At 38.7% G+C, this 24,105-nt stretch overlaps 1 protein-coding gene across 1 annotated transcript in view; it reads left to right on the top strand.

Moving 5' to 3' along the window:
* The window catches only part of MACF1 (microtubule-actin crosslinking factor 1), a 208,887-nt gene that overhangs the window by 78,889 nt on the left and 105,893 nt on the right, over positions 1 to 24,105 (top strand). The window contains exons 26-35 of the mRNA XM_025041357.1: positions 381 to 559; positions 1,206 to 1,344; positions 1,997 to 2,190; positions 3,310 to 3,472; positions 4,353 to 4,436; positions 6,923 to 7,030; positions 7,221 to 7,319; positions 8,649 to 8,801; positions 9,103 to 9,191; positions 11,671 to 11,806. Coding sequence (XP_024897125.1) covers positions 381 to 559; positions 1,206 to 1,344; positions 1,997 to 2,190; positions 3,310 to 3,472; positions 4,353 to 4,436; positions 6,923 to 7,030; positions 7,221 to 7,319; positions 8,649 to 8,801; positions 9,103 to 9,191; positions 11,671 to 11,806 — 1,344 coding nt within the window. The remainder of the gene's footprint in view (positions 1 to 380; positions 560 to 1,205; positions 1,345 to 1,996; positions 2,191 to 3,309; positions 3,473 to 4,352; positions 4,437 to 6,922; positions 7,031 to 7,220; positions 7,320 to 8,648; positions 8,802 to 9,102; positions 9,192 to 11,670; positions 11,807 to 24,105) is intronic.

Raw genomic sequence — 24,105 nt, 5'->3', positions numbered from 1 at the left:
TTCCCTAAGACTAAAAAACCTACTTCACATTATCTGCAACAACTTTACTTATTGCTTAATTCTAACATGTAGAGATAGTAGTTTCAGAACTGCTAACTCATACGACTATAAAAACTAGTAGTTAACTGAAGTTCATTTATTTCTAGTTCTTTTTGTCATTAGCCTAAAGGTATGTTGATAATCCAGATACTTTGTTCAGAAATTAGTTCATATTCTTTCCCTTCTGTGCCCTTCAGTGATGTTTCATAGTCTATTCAACCACTCTCTTATATTTGGCATTTAGGTTGTTTCCAATATTTTGCTATTACAAATAAGGACTTCTTTTTACTTTCTTTGTTTCATTCTGTCTCCGTCTTTGTTGTATGTCTTATTCCTGACAGCGTACCCAAGAAGATTTGCAGCAAGTGAGGTCAGACTTGGAGGCTGTTTCCATGAAATGCAACAGCTTTCTCCATCAGTCCCCGTCTGGTTCAAGTGTCCCAACTCTGCGCACAGAACTCAATCTGGTGGTGGAAAAAATGGACCATGTATATGGTCTCTCCACTGTTTATCTGAACAAGTGAGTAAGCTGAGGATTTGGGTCCAAAAGGCAATGTTTTCCTTTGGGATGAGAAGGGAAAGTGTCCAGAGTTTTTCATGAACAATCCAGAGAGATTGCAGATCTTGAAGAGCATGCACCCATGACAAGAGACCTTGGTTTTAGTTCTAAGTATGGAGCAGATTCATATGGGCCGCAGTGAACAAAATGCCAGTGTGGGAGTTGATTTGCAGTGTTAGGACTATTTTCTACCTCCTTTCTGTTTAATTAAATGCCTCTGGAAAAAAAAGAAAGAAAAAAAGACTTTAAAGAATAAAAAGAAAAATTTTAATCTAAACTAAATACTGGTTTTTGAAGGTCTTCCCTCTACCTACCTATCCCCACCTTGAGGAATAACAGATCTTAGACTCTTCAGTGTGTTGAGTGGGTTTCTGGCCTCATGCCTTTTCTCCTATGAGTTCATTGCATGTGTGTATATCCCAGTGCTACTTAGAGCTTTAATTGGCAGCATGTATACCATGCTTTCTTTTTTTATGAAACTGTCATCATCTAGTAATGATAAAATTGATTTTGGCAGTTATGTTTTCTGAACTTCTTTATAGTGCCCCAGGTCTGTGGCGCAGCTCTCAAAATGAGTGTGTTAATGAAGGTGATTTTACCCTCACAGGCTCAAGACAATCGATGTTATAGTGCGTAGCATCCAGGACGCTGAACTCTTGGTCAAAGGTTATGAAATTAAGCTAAGTCAAGAAGAAGCAGTACCAGCAGATCTCTCAGCTCTGGAGTCCCATTGCTCTACGTTACGGGTTGGTTGTTCTGAGTGTCTTAGAGGTTGACGTAACATACCCATTACTTCGGGTTAGCAGAGAAATACAGTTTTGGATGGCATGACACTGACTTAAGGTTGTATTTGAACTAAGCAGAGTATCATATTTAATGTATTTTAATATGGATTCCACAAAGAGACTGAGAAATACGTCTAGCTAGAAAAGAGAGATAAAGAACTATGCCTATTTCTTTTCTCCCCAATAAAATCAAGGCATAATTGAATACAATTAATGGTTTTGCTGTAAAGTTTGTAAATCACTTAGCTGTTATCTCATTTGATTTTCGCAAGCAAATCTGTGAGGTGGATAGGGAAGAGATTTTCATCTCCATTCACAGGTGAGAAAACCAAGATTCAGATTGGGTAAATGGCTTGTCTTGGTTTCATGGCTTATAAGTGGTGGAGCCAGGTTTCACACACAAGTTATTTGCTCATTTCTCTTTACTATACTGCCTGCCATTGGCTTCCCAGTGTGCATGAGGACTGTGGAGGCACTTCTTTGTAGGGCATAGCTTCTGAATCACAAATATAATGTGGAGCCAGCCGTAGACCATGTCCTTGGGGTCTACCTTAGTCTGAGCTTTTTACTTTTTAGCATGGAATATATTTAACCTGTACTTATGTTTTTATAGCACTGGCTTAGTGATGTGAAGGGCAAGAATTCAGTATTTTCAGTCTTGGATGAGGAAATTGCCAAAGCTAAGGCAGTAGCAGAGCAGCTGAGTCGTCTGACCCCAGAGCGAAACCTGGATTTGGAGCGCTATCAGGAAAAAGGCTCCCAGCTGCAGGATCGTTGGCACCGGGTCATTGCCCAGCTTGAGACCCGGTAAGTGGTGGCCTCACCTTTTTTCCTATTAGAGTTCAGGGACTAGACTTTAAACTAGACTTTAAACTTTAAACAAAAAATGAGTTATATCTGTGCGTTCACATTTAAAGGTAAGAATTGATAGGGAGAGGTAGAAATTAAATGACAGCATTAATTCTGGGCAAGAGAAGCAACAGGAAGTTGGGATCACCGACCCTGAAGCAGACTTGAGGCTTGCTTTTGGATCAGCAGAGATGGTCCTATTAAACTGTGCCTCTCCTGTGGTGTCCCTGGTCTTACCCAGTTAAGCCATGATGACAATGGTGTCTTAGAATATAGACTGGACAGATGACCTGGTGATCTTTTCTCAAGGACAGAACTTGAGTTCTAGTTCTTATTTTACTAGTTTGGAATCTAAATATGAGCCGTTTTCATAGTGGACCTTTGCAGAGTTTCTTGCTTCCTTTTCATTTGTTAATACAGTGGTTTTTATTTCTGTAACTTAAGTTCCTGTTTCCGATGACAGATTTGAATTAGGAAAGACAGAAATCAACCTATCTGAAGCTAGGCTAGGCAGGCAAATATATGGAGAGAGGAGTTATCACAACTTGTGTAAGTTTAGATTGATTCTCTATAATTGATTTATTATCCCAAGGCTGGTTAGGCTATCAAAAGTGATATAAGAAACTGTTACTGAAATTAACAGTAAATAACTACTATTTTTTACTGATCCCATCCCCACGGTCCTCTCAAGAAATTACAGTGATTCATAATTCATTGCTGGGGTAATCTAACAGGTACTCTGTAAACAGAGGACAGAAGTGTACAGCCAGTACTACCTATTGGCAACCCTGGTAATCCTTGGCAACCTAGGTAAAAAAAATTGACAAGGATTATCATGGGATGCTAGGCCCTAGGCAATTTCCAAGGCCAGCAGGGCACAACTGGTTTCTATTCACTTTTTACTTGGTGGGGCACTGGGTACATGCTTTCACTCGGAATTGCATTGCTGTTCCCCTCGAGGATGTATCCTCTGTGGTCACGCTTAACTGGAGGCATAAGCTAAGAAAGGAATTGCTTCATTTATTTTATTGTATTGATACCAAGATATCTGATAGTAGTCTTTCTGTGCTCCTCCAGCCAATCTGAGCTAGAAAGTATTCAGGAAGTTCTAGGAGATTACAGAGCCTGCCATGGAACTCTCATCAGATGGATTGAGGAAACCACTGCCCAGCAGGAAATGATGAAACCAGGCCAGGCAGAGGATAGCAGAGTGCTATCGGAGCAGCTCAGCCAGCAGACGGTGGGTGTGGCAGTAGCACCATGGAAGTCAGTCTAGTGGGGGGTGTAGGGGAGGTTAGATCATCATAAAAGGAGATGATGATATGCTAGCAATTAAGCTTCTCCTCAAATGGCAATACATTCAAGCCCCCTTTTCGGAAAAGGGTTCAAGCAGCATGATCTCAAGATACTGATTTTGCATTTAGACCAGAGGACCTATAAGGTCCCTTTTAATCTTCAGTTTCTGTAGTATGTATTAAAATCACTAGATGAACAGATTAAAATTATCTTGTTTTACTTTCTTCGATATTACATTTTATTTACTTGGATTAGAATATGGGGGAATGAAAACCCAGGGAAACCTGTGAGCGGAAGAAAATTATCTCATTCAAAGCAGTTTTTATTTGTGGGTATTTTGGGGTTTGTTTTTGTTGTTTAGCATTATAGTTAAGAGTATATCGCCTGGATCCAGTCCTGGCTTGCTCACTTATTATGAGACCTTGAACAAATTACTTAATCTCTCAATATTCTACTTCCTCATCAATAAAATAGACATAGTCTGTTATTTGTTCAGCCAATCTCATAAGGTTATTGTCGTTAGGATTAAATAAAGCGGTACATGTAAAATATTCAGAATAGTGGTTTTCAAACTGTGGGCTCCAGACTAGCAGCATTAGCATCATCTGGAAGCATGTTAGAAATGCAAATTCTCAGACCCAAAGCCAGACCTAGCAAATCAGAAACTCTAGAGGTGGGGCCCAGAATCTGTGTTTTCTGCAGTCTTCCAGGTGATTCCCGATGCAGCTAATAGTTTGAAAACTATTTCCTTAGAACCTAACAGATGTTCAGCTGTTTCAGTGATGGTCATGACAACAATAATGTTATGATATTTTGGTTCCTAGGATTTGTTTGCAGAAATTGAGAGAAATCAAACAAAACTGGACCAGTGTCAAAAATTTTCCCAGCAATACTCCACTATCGTGAAGGTAACTTTACATGTCCCAAAAGGAACATAAATGATCTCCAGCTTAGGAAGATCTGCATTGTCACTATAGGTTTGTTGCTGCAAATCAGCAGAGCTCTTCTACTAGAGGCTGGCCCCATCTTTCCATTAGTGTGGGTGTGTACTCCTTGTGGCTCTGCATTTGAGGATGCTCAGAAGTACCAGACATCAGCTGTGATTTGAGGAGTCTCCATTTGGATCACCCACAGGCCTCTTAAACTTACCAAGTCAAAAATACAACATTTGGGTTTTCTTCTCAAATATGCTTCTCACCATCTTACTTATCTCAGGATATAGTATCACCATTTTCCTGTTTGCTGAGGCAAAACCCATGAGCCATCCTTAACACTTCTCTTTGCCTTAAACTTTCTATTCAGTCTGTGAACAAGTTGGCTTCATCTTCCAGTAAGTCTTGGATCCAATTGCCTCTCATTACCCACCCACTCACCATTTTCCTGGTTTATATCCAAGTGAGGAATCTTTCCTAGACTGCCTTAGTACCTCTGAGCAGATCTCTTGCTTCTGCTCCTGCCAATAGGCTATTTTCCCACACTGTAGAGAGATTCACCTTTATAGAACATACTGTATGTCATGGAATCTCAGACACCAGTTATTATAAGCCTTACCATTATTTTATGCTCTACCAAAAGAGAAGAAACTCTGCCAACTATGTAAATGCCATTGATTTTAGAGATTCTAAAATGTGGAGAAAATGTATACCTTATAATAGATGAAACATAGTTAATTGGATCCTGTCATTCTCTGGCTGAAAACTGTCCAATATCATACTCATAATAAAATTCTGAATCCTTATATGGTTTATGAGGCTATGGATGATCTGCTTCCCCACTTCCTACTTTTCTGATAACATCTTTAAATAAAAATGACCCAAGATTATTATATATTTACTTATTCACTATGTGCCTTCTCACTAGAATGTCAGTTCCAGGGTTTTTTCCTGACTTGTTCCCCACTATATGTGTAACACTCAGAACAATGACAGGCACATAGTACATGCTCAACAAATAGTTTTCAAATGAATGAATTTCTTTTAATAACAGAAGACTTGGTGTCACAAAGAATTGAGTTCAAATCCTAGCTTCATCATTTTCCAGGCTTCAGACTTTGAGCAAGCACTTAGCTTCTCTGAGTTTCTGTTGCTATATTTACAAAATGGGGACAGTAACTAACCTTACCAAGTAATTGTAAGGATTAAATGAGATAATGTATACATAGAACAGTGCCACAAACTTAAAATACATTCAGTAAATAGTAGCAGATGCTTTTATTATTACTACTACTATTTTTTTTAACAGCACAAAAAATCTCATTCCATGTGTTCCTCATGCCTAGAGTTTTCTAAGGAGACAGTAGAAAACAGGACATTCTGGGCAAAAGGAACTGCATAATCAAAGACATAGAGGAATGACCATACAATGATTATATGAGGAAATAGCAAATATTCTGGTAGAGCTAGAAGGTATATGGTACATAAGAAGCAGTGACTGGAAAATGAGAAGGAAGGTTGTGGCCAACCTATGAAAGGCCTTGTTCAGTTCCTTTGACTTTGCCTTCTATTCTTTCTCCTCAAAATGTGGTCTTTGAGTCAGGAGCATCACCTAATAGCTTGTCAGATATGCAGAATCTTCAACCTACTGGATCAGAATCTGCATTTTAACAAGATCCTCAGATGATTACTATGCATGTTGATATTTGAAAAGCTCTGCTCTGTGTCATCAAAAGCTTTCAAGCAGAACACAGTAGTTATTATCTTTGTGTTTTAGAAAAGTTATTCTGGTGGCAGGAAAGTAAATAAGAGTTTCTTGCACCCATCCTTGTAAGAGATGAAGAGGGTCCGGACTAGGGCAGCATTCTCAGGATTGCAGAACTGACAGTAGCGTGGCAGCCTGAGAAAGGCATTGGTTTAGAGGTTGGAAGACTGATTCTGTTGCTTACCCATTGAATTAACTACAGGAACTCACTTCCTGTCTCTGGGTTTTAGTTTTCCCATATGTGAGATGAAAAGGAATGGTCAGCAAACATCAAACTGCAAACTCAGAGGTCAGTAAACTCTGACCCACAGGCTAAATCCAGCCTGCACACCTAGTTTTGTATGGCTCATGAGAAATAGCTAGAAAAATCATAGGACAAATAATACTTCATGACACCTGAATATTATATGAACTTCAACTTTCAGTGTCCATAAGTAAAGTTTTATCGTTACACAGACTTGCTCTTTCATTTACTTATGTCTTTGACTGCTTTCACTTACAAGGGTAGGGTTGAGTAGTTCTGACAGATAGTATGGCCCAGTAGTTTCCATCTGGCCCTGTACAGGAAATGTTTCTAACCTCTAATTTAAAAAAATCAGCAAAATGCCTTCCAGCAGTAAAATACTATGATACTGTTACATGACGTGTGTGAGCTATAAAGCCCTATGTAAACATAGTGAAATTTCTTCCTCCTCAGGACTATGAATTGCAGCTGATGACATACAAGGCTTTTGTAGAGTCACAGCAGAAATCTCCTGGCAAGCGCCGTCGCATGCTTTCCTCTTCAGATGCCATCACACAAGAGGTGAAAGGGGGAGAAGGACATAAGCCACTGTCTTCCCTTAAGGAAGATTCTTTTGTTTGGGCCTTGCAGTTTGACTTAGGGCTCACCTTTCCGTTAAGCATGTGACTTCATGAAAACTTGCTCATATTTTCAACTATTTTCGTTTACTTTCTGGCAGAAAACTTATCTAAATTGTTTTTTCGAACCATAGTTCATGGACTTAAGGACTCGCTACACAGCATTGGTGACCTTAACAACTCAGCATGTAAAGTATATCAGTGATGCGCTCCGGCGGCTGGAGGAGGAGGAGGTGAGGATAGTTGGATCCTAAATCATCTTGAAAATGGAAGTAAAAACCCTATGCCTATCTATCAGAATTTAAAGTACACACAGCTGATTTCATTCGTCCTGTTCTACGAGGTTGCTGTAAATGCTTCATTAGCAAATACTGAACTTCTGCACCTAGAGGGAGTATAGTGTTAGGTTTCTCTGGCCTCCGATCACAACTTTTTTATCAGCAGATAAAGCATAACCTTGTTTTCCGTGTTTTTGTTTACAAACACCTTATTAAGTATATTTTGTTGATTCACGAACATTGAACTCATGGCCAAGAGCACTCTAAGTCACTCCTGAACAAAGCTTATTTAACACACATTTTCTTTATAAGGCATGTTACAGCCTTCCTGTACTTAGGATCCTACACAGGACAGCACTACACTTGGTCCATTTTAAACAGCACAATCACCAACAAAAAAACACAAAAATATGAAAACTATGGCACTAAATAGACTGTGAAAAGAACACTTGTTTACAGTATAAGAGCTGGAACAAGAAGGTAGAGTGTCACCTTGTTCTACTCCAGCTGGGAACATTGGGCAACCAAAATTTTTTGCCATTCTGCATGTCTGAGAATGACTATGAAAATGCGCAGGTATTGATTTTGAGGTTATAAATAAATTTTAATGAGTAGATCACAAATAGGGAATTGTAATAATTATGAGGATTGACTATATACTAACACTCCCATTTCCACCTATCTGTATTACAGAAATAATATAACTATGAAGAATGGAATATGAACAGAGATCCTTAACAAAGTGTAATTTGTTAAAGGGAAATATTGGAAACATCTAAATTCTATACGATGAAATATGAAACTATTAAAAATAATGAAGTAAATCTAAATGAACTGACATAGGAAGTTATTCATAATATATTATTTGGGTAATAAAAGCAAGTTAGAATGCTGTGTGTAATTATGACTTCAGTAAAAACAAAGCTGTATGTACCACAAAGATACAACATGAGCATGCAAATAAGTTTAGCAGTATATATACCAAATTTCTAGAGAAATGAGATTAAGGAAGTATATATTATGTATTTCAGATTGTTTGAATTTCCTGTAATGATATGTAATATTTTGTAATTATAAAAATCTTGTCTTTGTAAAATAAGTTTCCACATATTCAGCCACTCACAAAAGAAATGCTTTTGGAGACATTGACCCATACCAATTTTTGCCAGGATAAATTTAGCAAAAATCTTCCTCTGTGTCAGTACCTACCTCACTTAATCTCTGTAGACTTTAATCTCTTCACTGTAAATCTCCAACATACTGATTTTCTATTTCCTGTTCTAGAAAGTGGTAGAAGAGGAAAAACAGGAACATGTGGAGAAGGTTAAAGAACTTTTGGGCTGGGTGTCTACCCTAGCAAGGAATACACAAAGCAAAGCTACCTCATCTCAGACCAAAGAATCAGCAGACATTGAAAAGGCTATTTTAGAACAGCAGGTAAGTAGAAGGTCCATCTGTCACAATAATATATGATAATGCATTAGGTGGAATAATACAAGTCACATGTGGGCCACCCAGGAACAATTGTTATTACAGTAAATGTTAACTCGCAGTACTTGAAACTTAAGGAGACATCTTATTTATATTTCTACCTTTTTAATCAGCTATATATGGCTCACTAGTAATAATTTAACGTAAGCTAGGGTTTTTTTAGGATTTTAAAAAAGTTATTTCAAATCATTTTTGATGCTTTAATTTTTAAGGTTCTAAAGTTTTTCTTTTTATTTCTACTAAATAGGTTCTGACAGAGGAGCTGACAACCAAGAGGGAACAAGTCTCTGAGGCCATTAAAACTTCACAGATCTTCTTGGCCAAGCATAGTCATAAGTAAATATTAAATGAGAGATTATGGCATGTTTGGGGAACCAGATCTACCTGTCTAAAACGTAGGGCTGTGATGAGAATTTAGGCTGGAGAATTAAGAGCAGCAAGAACTGATTATAAAGAGCCTTTGTAGTTCACGCTGAGGAGTTCACATTTTATCTATGTGGAGGGATGTTAAACATGATTGGATTTTGTTGGTAAAGGTTTCTAGAACAGTTTATTAATAGAGAATGGATTGACATGAGGCAAGAGTAGGGGCCTGAGAAACCAGTTAAGAGGTTGTTCTCATAATATAGGCAAGAAATGACAAGGGATGGAGAGGGGAAAAAGATTAAAAAGATATTAAGGATGATAAACTTACAGGGTTTGGTGACAAACAAAAAATATCAGATGTAACTTTCTGGTTTCTGGATTAGGTCACTGGGTGTATCGTGATACCATTAACCAAGAGAGATATTAAGAAGAAGGTGTGGATTGAGGGAGAAGAGGACATCTTTAGTTTTAGATGTTATAAATGTGAAGATCCCACAGGACATCAGAATGGAAATACCTAGTATGTATTAGGAAGCACCTAATACATTAATTTATGCCTTACACAGTTCCGCTAAAGTTATCTAAAGGACAGCTATACATATAAATTTAGAATTGATGAGAGAAGTCTAAAGTGATGGAGATTCGAGTCATCAGTATAGTAGAAACCATAAGAGTGAATTAGTTAATAAAAGCTCAAGGTCTTCACAGTGCTTCTCAGGCCTGTAAAGGAAGCTAGAAAAGTAAAAGAAAATTATGAACATATCTCAGAACTAAAGAGAGAACAGTTCCGAAAAGAAGGAATGGTCAGATCCCAAGAAGGTTAAGACTGAGAAATATCTGTTAAATTTGGCAAATTGGAAGTTTTTGGTGAAAAGTTGGGGGATGGTGTCAGATTTAGTATGATAGGGAGCACATGTAGTGAGGTAGGAAGGTAGTGATAGTGAAATTACACTACTCGTTCAAGAAGCTAGCCATAGGAAAGGAAAGAAATAATGCATGCAGTAAGTAATTAAAGTAGAATATATACATGATCAGAAAAATAGTTTTGTTTTCTTAAAATATCAGAGGGTATTAAGTGTATTTATGGACCATGTCTCAAGGACCAAAGGGAGAAAGATATTGAAATAATCGGAGAGGGGTCCCAGAGGATAAAATTCATCAGTGGGTAGGAAGTACAACCTTAAATAGTTGGAACAGTTTTTTCTCAGAGATCTGAGGGAAAGATTAGAAAAGGTATGGATAGAGGTTGATAAGCCAGGAGTGAAGCTAGAAAGTGAGAGAATTAGTACCCAGTGGTCTGTATTTCCTCTTTGAAATAGAGAGGTTGTTTGATGAAAGTTGGAGTGATGCTGAGAGGAAGGAAGGAAGGATGGACGGGAAGCCTCCAAGAGGTTTGTCAGAAAGCATTAGAGTCCAGTACAGGTTGGAAACCAGTAAGAGCTCTTCTACATGGTTGTGGGATTCCTTACCCTCTCCACCAGAAATACTTAGCAGCCTATATGTGGGAACAGAAAAGTCCAATGGCTTGATTGGTCTTGGGCTAGAGTTTCATCAGATTAGTGAAGAGAAAATGCAAGGATAATAGTAAGGAACTGACTGAGATGATGAACTGTGGGGTCTGGACTCTAAAGAGAAGAAACTGAATATTATAGAGAAGACTGATAGATTAAGAGAAAATGGAGGAGTCAAGGAAGACTTGGGAAATCTCAGTAAGTTGATGGATAGTTGTAATACGAATCATAGGATTCATTCTCAAAAACAATGTAGAATGAGAAAAGGAACTTGCAAAATTCACCAGATTCAACATAGTGATTGTTTCTGGGGAGAAAAGGAAAGTAACAGGGTTGATGACAAATACTCATTGGACTTTATATCCATAATGTTTTATTTGTAAGAAAGAGATCTAAAGCAAATGTGGTAAAATATAAAATATGGTAAAGCTGAATAGTTGGATAAATGAGAGCTTGGTATATTCTTCTCTTTGATCTGTTTAAAATATTTTTAAAAGAGGTATAAGAGTAAAAAAAAACTGGAAAGTTAGTGTTATAATTAGAAGTTATAATTAAATAGTAGATTCTTGAAGTTTAAAATTTCAGAAGTGGAAAAATTCTTGATCATCGATGGCAGGGTCAGGTTTGCCATGTGTGGGGTGGGGCTGAAGTGGGGTGGAGGCCATTTGGATTGAGAGGTTGCAGGACTACAAACGTAGAGTGTTAGACAGTTGGTGACGTGAACATTAACATCACCAAGAATCATGACTTGATTTAAGGTGGACAAGAAAACGTTGAGCTAGATGCCAAAGTGTTCCATGAGTGTGGAACTCTGATGATCCAGAGTCAATAGTGACTAAGAATACCATCCAAGATGGAGGAGTCATGATTTTGAAGCAATAAAGGACATTTTAGAGAAAGGTTTTTCTCTAAAAGAGCTTCAATTCTTCATCTTGTAGGCTCTCAGAAAAAGAGAAGGAACAGATATCTGAGCAATTGAATGCCCTGAATAAGGCTTACCATGATCTTTGTGACGGTTCCGCAAACCAGCTTCAGCAGCTTCAGAGCCAGTTGGCCCAGCAGACAGAGCAAAAGGTACTTGTAGTTTTACTCTCCAAATGTTGGGAGGGTACCTTTGAATGGTATGAAAACAGCTTTGCTGATTGAGAGTCATGATCACTAGCTTTCCATGAGCAGTGTGACTTAATTTTTAACCTCACCATAGCAGCCATTTGTCTTGTGTTTCTTTTCTGGGGTTCCATGATGTGTTGGTCAGTCAAAAGTACTAGAAGGCACTTACGGCTAACCCTTTTGACCTGGTTTACTGTTTTTGTTGTCTACCATTTTGTGGCAGACTGCAGTTGAGGAGAAAATAAATTTTATATCTGAATACAGAGCAATAAGAATATTCCTTTGTGGTATTGTCACTCAAAAGTTGATAGCCAAGAGTTCTAAATATTGGGAAGTAAAGGCCATGAACCTTTTCCCCTATACTTTTTTTCATATCTACTAAATAAATGAGAAGCGTTCATTTACAAAGCAAACTGATAGATTAGCTGCACTGACTGAGACGCTGGTTCCCCTTATCCATAGTCATCCTATCATGTGACATCTTTACCAGCTCCCACTCATGTTCATTTCCTGGACCATATGAAAGTGTTAAGTTCCTGCTGGTTGTCCTAAGTTCTTCTTGGATACTTGTGTGTATATGTAAACCTACCATATTATATACATGTGTCTCTGGGATATATATGTGTGTTTGCCTGCTTATTTCCTATGTTGTGAAGCAATGGCCAACCTATGTGGGGCAAGCCAAAATTAAACCTCATGTGGTAACCAAATTTGGTATAGATGATGCTCAAAATGATATTCAGACAAAATATGCTTTGACTCTGGTCCATGGATATGAAATTTGTGCAGCAGGAGCTAGAGTTGAAAAGATCACAAGACAGAACCAGCTATGTTTTATTTGAGAGTAGATTTCCAAAAGGAATGTGCTGGTTTAGCATTCTCTATGTAAGGTGGCCCACTTTTAATGGCTTGTTGCTTCACCATATAAGGGATTATGTGAAAAGTTTTAACAATTGCTTGCGGAGAACATTCAGTTCTCATTTTGAAAGTTTAAAAAAGGGGAGGAAAAAAAAAGAAAGACAAGCTGCTGAGCACCACTACATTGAGCATGATGTGTCCCTGTTACCGTGTGTGTGTTTCATGTGAAGTATTGTTCTGATTAACTGACATCCTTGCTTACAAGTTTCACTAACCCTTTGGAGTTTAAGCACAAATGCACAAAGGGAAAAGAGGACGACCTGTTTGGGGTTCTTTATTGCAAAAACAAAACAAAAACAGTCGCATGCTGGACGCTAACACCAAGCTTACACTGTGTGTGCGATACGGCTGAGCTGCTCCATAAGGCTCTGTCTCTTATCTGCCCAAGGCGTATCCTGCAACTCTGGTAAGTAAAAAGCCTTTTATGTTTTCTTTTCTCCTCTCCCTCTGTCTTTTTTTTCTTTTTTTGCTTGTTTAGGTCAGAATGCCCATGTTTGGTGAGACTGAAATGGTTTTCTCTGGATTATGTCCCAGCTCAGTGCTTCCTGTGTAGTCTTTTCTCTTTGGCTAGACTCCAGGCCTTTCTTCAATATCAGAATTCCGAAACTTCATGAATCTCACAGAAGAAATTAAAAATTTACAAAAGAATTATCTACTTCCGAATAGTCTTTACATGAATTTTGTCAAAATTGTTTTTCATATATCTCGAAGAGTCATATGGCAATGCAATTTTTCTTTCGGTCTCAATAGACTAGATACCTAGTAGATTCACGTAACATACATTCACCTTATACAAGTTAAACTCGACATTCTGGGTCAGAAAACAAGGGCGAGATGGGGAATGACACGTGTTTTAAATAATATGGACAATTTGTCAGTCGTTCCATTATTTGAACAAATCTAGCGAGATGGAGAAGTGAACAAAATCTGTTCCTTCATTTGCTATCCATTTGGCATCTCTTAGAGTGTGCTATTAATCAAGCTTGAAATCTTCAGTGCACGTTTCTAAAATCTGGGGGAAATAAGTTAATGACGTTAAGGATTTCTTTACTATTTATCAATCTGTTTATTCTTCAAGCGTTTATTGAATTGCTGGTACTGCTCGTAGACACTGAACAGGCAAAGTACCTGCTCTTATGGCACTTTCCACTGAGACAGAAGTAAAATGCATTATTTAAGAGGCAGGGAAGTGATTGACAATTGCTTCAATAAGATCCTCCATGGATAAGTCAAAGAGTTAAATAAGGATCAGAAATTAATACTGACCAAAGACAGACAGATGAAACCATATGAGAAGATTAAGGTAATGAATGTGTACAACAGTTAGAAAGTTTGAGAGTAGTAAAAGTGATGAAGTGTTGCAAGTGGTAAAACACGTGAATGATTTAATTTCTGAATGCCATTATTTTGTGATAAAAGGCTTCAGAATAAGAATTCTTTATGAGCTGTTTTTTAGACTTTTTTTGCAAGGCTAGATAAACTATGTATAAGGTATGCCTTATTCACTCACCTCAGGACCTAATTCTTGTGTAAGATGGTGACTCCACTGTCCTTATCGTTCATGTTCTTCTGGAGCTGACGGGGAAGGCAGAAGAACAGCCCAAGATTTAGAGTCAGACCTTGGTTTGATTTGGGAGCGCACTAGTTTCGTGACCTTCGGCAAGTTATCTAACTTCTCTGTGCCTCATTTTCTTATCTGCAAACCAAAGATTAAAATAATTGCTTTCCTAGGATTTCTGTGAGGGTTAAATATCAGGAAATAAACTCAATAAACATTTTAAGTGCTCAGTAAATCTATTAAGTGCCCAATCATGGTGGTTACTACCCATTCTAGCCTAGACCAGAAGAAAAGTTATTAGTGGTTCCACAGGCAAGGGTCCTCAGTCTGTTCCTTCCTTGACTTGCTACTTCCAATTCCCAGGACTAATTTAACTTGGAGTCATTGCCTTAGCAGATGCTAGCATTGGCCACTGAGAGTATAACTACCCCAGCTGCTAAACAGCTGCTTGAGTAACATACACAGGCATTTACTGAGATACACATCTGTTGTGTGGCTGTCAAGTTGCTTAGATATCTCTTAATCCTGTGGACCAGTCCTGAACTCATCAGCAGGGAAGTACTGCTTCAAGAGTCTTCTGCATGGGTTGCAGCACTTTGAAATTGCTATATAAAGATGAATTCTCACTTTTGGGACCTGGTATGTGACTGTAAGAACTTTTGTTGTAATTTAGTCTTAAAGATAGCTTTCCTCTCATTGCTTGCTACTTTGTAGAGCTGATCACTTTGATATGCTTAATGCTACCATCCCTTAAGTAATCTGTGAACTTCTGGCCATGTTAGACATTCTGCAATTTAGAAAACTTCTTTTTTAGTATTAACACTGCCAGGCTTCAGAGTATTCCCTTCCTGTTAGGGCTCATCCCAGGCTGAGCTTTTCTTATTGTCAGAGTTTGATAGATTATAGTTCTTTGAATGACTCCTTTCAACAACTGTGCTTCTCTGATTTTGTTTTCTTTTTCATTTTTTCTTTCAGGGTTGCAAAGCAGTTGCTGGGGTGATTGACCTAGGCACAGTGGAGATATTTCCCATCTTCAGAGCCATGGAAAAGGGCCTCGTTGACCAAGACACAGGCCTTGTGCTCCTGGAATCCCAGGTTATCATGTCTGGTCTTATTGCCCCTGAGACCAATGAAAAGCTCTCTTTGGAGGAGGGCCTAGCCAGAAACCTCATTAATCCTCAGATGTTCCAGCAACTCCAGAAGCTACAAGATACTCTGTCCTTAATAAACAGGCTTACTGAGAGCAAAGGCCCTCTTTCTGTAGTGGAAGCAATTGAGAAGAAAATAATCAATGAGAGAGTTGGACTGAAAATCTTAGAAGTTCACCTGGCAACCGGAGGTTTCAGTCTCCCCTCTAATGAGAACTGTATTAACCTAGAGGAGGCTTTTCAACAAGGCCTCATTTCTGAATGGCTTCACTCAGTGTTAGAGTCTCACCTGAGATCATCCAAGGATTTGATAGACCCCAACACAGCTGAGAAAATCGGTTTGCTGGATCTGATGCAGAGATGTATTGTCCACCAAGAATCAGGGCAGAAATTGCTACCTGTCAAGCAATTGGCAGGGGGAATGGTGAGCTTGAAATCAGGCCGGAAGGTTAGCATTTTCCGTGCAGTTCAGGAAGGCCTAATAGATAGGCAGGTCACTGTCCGGCTGCTGGAAGCTCAGCTTTTTGCTGGTGGCATAGTAGATCCGAGAACAGGACATAGACTTACAGTGGAAGAGGCTGTAAGACATAATTTGATTGACCAAGATATGGCTTGTGCCATTCTCATAAGGCAGCTTCAGACAGGAGGCATCATAGACACTGTCACTGGGCATAGGCTGACAGTAGATGAAGCAGTGAGCAATGATCTGGTAGCTGCTAAGATTGCTCTTGTAATTCTGGAGTCCCTTTGGTCATTCATGGGGTTGCTGTGGCCTGAATCTGGCGAGATCCTCCCAATTACAGATGCCCTGGAACAAGGTATTGTGTCTACAGAACTAGCTCATAAAATCCTTAGTGGCCGACAGCATATTAAAGCTCTGTTTCTACCAGCAACCACAGAGATTTGTTCCTGGAAAAAAGCAATAGAAAATGGTGTATTGGACAAAGATCTTGCCAATAACTTAAAATCAATTTGCATACCTGATGTGATGCCCCACATGCAATTAACAGATTCTTCAGAACGAAGCAAATTAAACATTAATCCTGGAGTATCAGGTCTGTCATGCAGCAAGGGCCAAACTGAGAGCATGGCAAACCAAAACGAGAAGCTGTTGTTTCAACTGATGACTCACAGCTATATTAATGTGCAGAATGGACAGAGGCTGCTCTTGCTAGACAGTGAGCTGATAGAGACACTAACAGCAAAAGGCGAACATCAAATAAGTCCTCCAGAAGTGTTTGGAATTAGGCATCAGAGACTAGAAACTCCTGAGGAATTAAAAGAATCAGTGAATGTGAAACCCACAGAAACTTTCTGTGAGGGGCTGACTGTGAAGCCATGTGAGCTCCAGTTCTCTTCTCAGAACAAAGAATATCCTGATCAGGCAAATTGCACTGAAGCAGAAGGCCAAAAGACCATTATAGAAACAGAAGTTTCCTTTGTAGACAACCCTGAAAAGGACCTTGCAGGGAAACAAATAGTGAGAAATCCAAATGTTGATACTTTGAAAGTCAAAGATAAAGTTAAATCAGAGTTAAAAAGGCAGTCGTTAGGTACCAAAAAGGAAGTCTTGACAGAAGTGTCTACCAGAGAAAATGTCAGCAGAGGATTTCTCCTTACAGTACCCCCTGAGGAAGAAGACGTGACCTTGGTGGTAGACAGTGATCCTTTTTCTGTTGAAACACCAAAGGAAGAATGGAAGACTCTCAGAAAGACTTCCTTTATGTGTCAGGAAGAACAAGCAAACACACTTGAAATTGAACATATTCCAGGTGAAAGTGGAAGACCACTCATGAAACCCCAAAGCAAAAAGTCAAAATTTCAGGTAGAGAAAACTCTAGATTTAGAATCGGAACTAAAGTCTGAAAATAACATGAATGTTTATTCTCTGGACAAAAAGAAAGCCTTAAATAAAACATTTTCAGGTAGCGATGACCATAAACAAAGTCCAGAAGGAGAAAACATTGCAGGTGGTAGTCTGATGATGTTAGAAAAGACAGATGAGGCAGGTAATGATGGTGAAACTTCCCTGTCATGCAGTCATCCTTCAGATTTGCTTGAGGAAGCTACCTTAAATATATTATCTGCACAATTACTAGATGGTGGTATCTTTCATGAACAAACGGGTCAACGGCTCTTACTGAATGAAGCAATAGCCCAAGGCATTGTGCCCAGTCACACTGCTGTGAAACTCATGGGAAAGCTGAACATGTTTCGGGGCTTCTTTGACTCTCAGACCTGTGAGTCTTTGACAACCGAAGAAGTCATCAATGAAGGGCTGATGGATGAGAAATTATTACATAACGTCCTCATGGCAGACAAAGCTATAAGTGGTGTCTTAGACCCCCGTACGCAAACACTCTGCTCTGTGAAGGAAGCAGTTGCAGCTGGACTTCTTGACACACAAACAGCCACCAGAATTTTAGAGGGGCAGGTGGTAACTGGTGGAATCGTTGACCTGAAACGAGGCAAAAAGGTTTCGGTGACTTTGGCCTCAAATCTTAGCTTGGTGGACAGTGCTAACCAGACAGAGCTTATAAATTTGGAGAAAGCTTCCAAAGGCAGAGGTGCTGAAAAAACAGTTAGGGAGAGATTAATTAGCTTACAAATGGAAACAACTGGAATTATGGACCCTGATAATAAGGCCCCTTTAACAGTTATGCAGTCCATTGACAGAGGACTTTTGGAGAGAGAGGAGGCCATTCAGTTGTTGACAAAGCAGGTAGTAGATGGAGGTATCATTCACCATGTATCTGGGATGAGACTTTCTGTTGATAATGCCTTTAAACATGGCATCATTGATGAAGATTTAGCCAAGCAACTACAAAAAGTTGAGAACTTAAGCCACCATCAGTTTTTTCATCCTGAAACAAAGGAAACGATTTCCCTTCCTGAAGCTATAAAATTAGATCTTGTTGCCCCAGACTTGAAAAGAGAAATCCAAGAAATTCAGGCATCAACCGGAGGCTTCATGGATCTCATTTCTTGCCAGAGATTGACCTTGGCAGAAGCTAAAAATGAAGGACTGTTAACTAATAAAGCAATATTGTCTTCAGGAATGATGCATGGGATTGTAGATCCTGAGAATTACAGAATTGTTCCCTATTCAGAATTAGTAAAGAAATGTAAGATTGATATTGAATCTGGACAGAGATATCTAGAAGTAATTCCCTTCTCAGACATTAAAGATGGAATTAGTGACAAAGTACTTACATTGTCTCAAGCAACTCAGCTTGGAAAGGTAGACTTTACATCTACACTGAAGGTTCTGGAAGCTCAGGCAAATACTGGGGGAATCATAGACATTGCCACGGGACGAAGACTGACATTGGCATCAGCTTTGGAACAGAAATTAGTGGATGAAAACATGGTCAGAATTATTGCATCTCATCAGGTATTAAATGGAGGAATTGTTGACATATTTAATGACCAAAGAGTGACTTTAAAAGAAGCTGTTGAGAAAAGATTTATTAGCCCTGAACTGGCAACTTTGATCCAAGTAGATACTTTAGAGTCCAGTGATCATGAGACTCAGATTGAAAAGCAAAGTGGAATCGAAGTATATGAATTAAAGAAGGAACTTCTAAGAAAGGAAATGTTAACTGCTTGTAATCAGACTGCTGAAATGAGTTGTAGCATAGGAGAAAGTGAGAAATTATTTCAAATCAAAAGTCATTCTGTACAAGAAAATGTTAAAACGAGAGTTTCTGATGGGGAACAGGCAAAAAAGAGCAGAAAAATTTCATTCAATGAATTGCAGTGCAAGGATCAGGATAAGAGGAGAGCTTTACCAGATGCTAAAGATCGTGATTGTAAAGGTAACATGGAAAAAGATACAAATGAAGTGCAGGAAAAAATATTGCCAGAAATAGAAATTATTTCCCATATGAAACAGTCTGCATCAGGTTTAGCTCCTAAAGAAATAAGAGAAAACCCAGGAGAAATTATACCAGAAGCACAAGAATCAAATTGTGAAACTTCAGGCAAAATGCAGAAAGCAGTGAACACCAACGAGAAAAGGAAGACAGAGAAGAAGGAGATGATTGTAGAAGAAAATGTTAAAACATGTAAACTATCAATTCTTTCAAAAGAAAAGTCAAATCAAGAAACTGCCATTCAAGATGATGGTGACTCCAGTATAAAGAGTCAGTCAGTGGAAGTAACCGTAAGTGAAAAAGGGAAAGAAACTGATAGAGAGCTGGGATTTTCTATTATTTGTAAAGCTGAAGACTCTTCTTCCCCAATGGTACCCAAAGGAATTTCTGTAAGAAATCAAGATGCTTTACCATTTTTCAACTCTAATCAGGTCAGTGAAGGAAAAGTCAATTTAAGCCTCTCCTTGACTTTAAAACCAGAAGAAAACTTATCTCAAACTACTACTGGTGGGGCCCAGAGTGAATCATTCTCTTCTATGGCCCCAAGACCTAAAGGACTGCACTACCAGGAATCAGTTGGAAAAGCCCAAGTTGCAAATACATCCCGAATTTCCAAAACAGACAAGTCTTTCCAAGGAACCACCAGACAGGAGACCAACTATTATAAAGATTCCTGTGCTACTTCTAAGAGTAAGGAAACCAAAGATGTGATTTGCTCATCTAATGAATATCAAGAAAAATCATACCAAGAAGTACCTTTTGACTCAACAAAAGCTCTTAAATCGGAAATTACAGTTTCTAGAGTAGACCCAGAAGTCAATTATGTGGAACTCTCAGAGAGAAAGGACCTCCATAATCAGAATGGCAAAAGTGATAATGAACTTTGTGGAATTCTTGAGTCTAAAATAGTAGCAACTCAGGAAATAACTGGAGAGAAGTTTCTAGAAATGTCAGGGTCCCCTGAAGGTGTAGTGACTCAGGGAGTTCCTAGAGTCTTGGCGTTCCCGCTTCCAGAGAAATTGTTCAAAGATGTGTCTCAAAAAGAGAGTACAGGGCAGCCGGATGCCACCATTAGTCCCACTGTACCAGAGACTAGTGAGGAAAGGACAAAGCCCCTCATATACCCTACAATAAAGATGGATGAGAAGACACCACAAGAAAAGCTTAGAGAAAGCCCTGGCGGTGAACAAACTCCCTTCGTGACTGCACCCAGGGAAAAGGGAAATGAAAGTGTAAACCCAGAGCCCTTCAGAGCAACTAAAGTAAGTTTCCCAGTAGTGTGTTGTGTTGTACATGTTTTTTTGTTATGTCTTGTTTTTTAAAAATAACTAATTTAATGCTAAAACTCTTGACTGGATACTGAGTTTACATATATAATTATATGCATACATACATTTCAGAGCACTAGATGATTCTCTAAGGTGCAACTTAATTTACCATTATCTGTTTTTAACACAGTTGTTGGAAAATTAGGCAATGGCTCTGAATGTCTTTCTGAAATTTGCAAGGGTTTTAAGTTAAAAACTAACACTGGAGCTAACTTGAAATACTGGGGTGATACTACCTGAAGTCAGTCAGAATAGCTTCTGGAAATTTTGCTAAAGTGATAATTATGAGCTTTTGCTCCCTGAAAAAGTTAATAAAATCAGTCTTTTTCTATTGATTTGAGAAGACATAGACAAAGTAGCATGTGATTTCATCTCACCCTAAGTGTAGTAAAAATTTCTATTTGTCTATCAATAAGACCCAGCCTGCTTTGAAAAGCAAACTTAAAGGAGAATGTTAGGTCTGAATGTGTTTTGTTTTTTGTTTTTTGTTTTCCTCTACAGAATGTATTTAACCGGCAACTCTGTCTAGAACACGATGAGAAGCTGGTATCCTACCTGTCTCTATTACGAGACATTGAAATGAGAACCAAACAAATTCAACCTCTGGAGCGAAGCCTGACAGAGCTACAGGATCGGCTGTGTCAGGCCAAGGTAGGTTTCCAGACACTTCCTCCAGACCCACCAGCTTGGAGGAAATAGAGACTGTTCAGGAAGAAAAATACATTAAAAAACACCACCATTTAAAGGATGAAAAATGGATTAAAAAGGTGTAAGTGGAAATCTGTGAAGAACACCAGGAAATACTGGTTTCAAAGAAACTACAGCAGAAGAGGCTCACTGGAGTAGTCAGCAGTATTAACTACAGTAGGGAGACTGAGTACAATGAGAACTAAAAGAGGGAGTAATGCCTGAAGGTCACTAGTGATCTTGGTAAGAACTGTTTCAGTGGGGTGGTAGAATAGAAACTAGGTTACAGTGGGAATAAATGGGAGGTTGGAAGGTGGGGACAAATAATGTAAATCATTCTTTCCAGAAGTTTGGTGGTGCAGGCAGGGAACAAGGTAGGACACTAGCTAAAGGAGATGGACTGAAAGATGATTGTTTTGAGTATATTTTTGAGCTGAGGAGGAAGAACCAGTAGAAAAGGAGAACTTGAAGTTAGAGGAGAGAGAAAGCGATGACTGATGAAGTGAGGCTTCTGATGACATAGAATTAGACAGCCTTGACAAGGGAGGAAGAAGAGCTCTTTTATTGGAACTGGAAATTAAGAATTGTCACAGATTTGGAGTCACAGTGAGGGCAGAGATTGTAGAGTTTACCAGTTCTCTCAATAGCAAGAGTATGGCCTTGGGTAGAGTGGCTAAAGGAAATCCCCTCTCAACTGCTGAAGGCTCTAGAGAAAGATGCCAAGTACAGATACTGCTGAGGATGATGATGCCCAAAAGATATACGTAGCTTTTCCACGGCTTATTTCCGGTATCTCAGCTGAGGACCACAATATTGTAGACGAGCTGAGTGGGAAAGCTGGCTTGGGATATTTTTATATTCTTTGATTCTGCCCCCTTGGAATTAGGAGTGAGAGTTCTCCTTTTGATTGACTTATTTTGCATAATGTGATGTAGGCAGTAACACTCTTGGAGAGGCAACAAGTTGTAGTGGAAGGGTAATTGCACTGAGTCAGAAAATCTGAATCAAGTTCTGGCTCTGTTGCTTACAATGTGAGTGAGGTGACCTCAGCCCCCTAAAAAATTATATTTAAGTGCTGAAGGCATCTCTTCTGTAAATTCAGAATTATAATACCTACTCTGCTTACCTCAAGGATTAGTGATTGTGAGAACCAAATAAACTAATGAACATATATAAAAACATTTTAGTAGCCCCGAAGCCTATAGGTAAGAAAAAAATGTGTTCGCAGCCAATTTTTCGATGGCAAGATTTTAGTCTTGATTTTGGAAGTAACGCCACTTTATCCCACTTTATCAGGTGTTAGACAAGGAGCTAAAGGAGCTATCTACCTTGGTGAATCAGGAGTTGGAGTGTGTGAATCAGATTATCATCAGCCAGCCTCAGGAAGTCCCCTCTCAACTGCTGAAGGCTCTAGAGAAAGACGCCAAGAATCTTCAAAAGTCTCTTAGCTCTGTGAGTAACACCTGGAATTCCAGACTGCTCCACCTCCAGAATGCTGTGGAAGTAAAAAAGGTAGCTTCTTGTTTTTATCCACAAAGTCTTTGCAGGATTGGAGATTTTTATAATCTAATTTGCCATTTATTTCTTAGATGAGAGTGTTAAATCAGTATGAACAACTAGAAGGCAAACTTCAAGATCTGAGAGCCTGGGTTGGCACTACCAGTCTTATTCTGAACAAGGAGTATAACAGCAAAACAGATGCTGACAGCCTGAATCAGTGTCTCCAACAGTATGAGGTAAACTCTACCCATTCTTAAGCATGTTTTATTTGTCCTTTGAGTTATGTGAACTTTATTTTCCAGCTAGGGAAACCAGTATCTGTACTTATCTTTCTTAGAAAGTCTGATTTTCTATTTCAGAAATAGTCTGCTATGTTTAGTTTTTTAGGTTATCATACCCCTGAGAGCTTTAGAGTTTATGATTATTTTTTCTTTCAGCTATTCTCTGAGAGAGTCTACAGAATGGATTATTATTGTCAACTTTATCTCCTCTTTATAACTGAGCATCTAGTATCTGTCTTTTGTTTCTGTTTTGCCCAAAATCTAATTCTATGCACATATACCAATTTCAGGAGAATTTTTGATCAATGATCTAGTTCATAGCTTGGCAAACTTTTTTTGTAGAGGGTCAGAGAGTAAATATTTTAGGCCTTGCAGGTCATACTCAAATGATCCATTTCTGTAGCAAGCTATCAGTTCTGCCATTGAAACATGAAAGTAACCATAGACGCATAAAGGAATGGTTGTGGATATGTTACCATAAAACTTTATTTACAAAAGTAAGTGGCAGGCAGATTTGAGTTCGGCGGCCGTAGATTGCCAACCCATGATCTAGGAAGATGCTTTTTTCTGTTAAGCCCCAAATTAATTGATTCTTTTTATGTCAGTGAGAGAAAGGTAAGATTCTGAGATACATATGAGCTGTAGGGTTTTCCTCCGCAACATTGTTTTTGGTTTTTGTTTTTTTGGGGTGGGGGGTAGGGGTTATATTTAAGATAATATTAGATATTACAAAGATTTATCTGCCTTCTGCTATAGGTATCCCTCTCTTTAAACTCTTTTAAAAATCAGAGCAGAACCAGAAATGTCCCCTCCTTCTGTTTCATCCTGTCCCTTTTCCCCAGTCTTAAGAGAAACAGACAAAAAGGTTTGTCCATTGTCAGCCTCCTGGTATACAACTTCATTCCTCTTTATCTTGCAAGAGTTGACCTGCCTTCTTCTTTCATACCCTTTTATTCAAGATAAAATTA

The sequence above is a fragment of the Pteropus alecto genome, unplaced genomic scaffold, assembly GCF_000325575.1.
Source record: "Pteropus alecto unplaced genomic scaffold, ASM32557v1 scaffold39, whole genome shotgun sequence".
Taxonomy (NCBI): Eukaryota; Metazoa; Chordata; class Mammalia; order Chiroptera; family Pteropodidae; genus Pteropus; species Pteropus alecto.
Note: the sequence above shows the minus strand (reverse complement) of the source record. Positions and strands in the feature narration are given on the sequence as shown.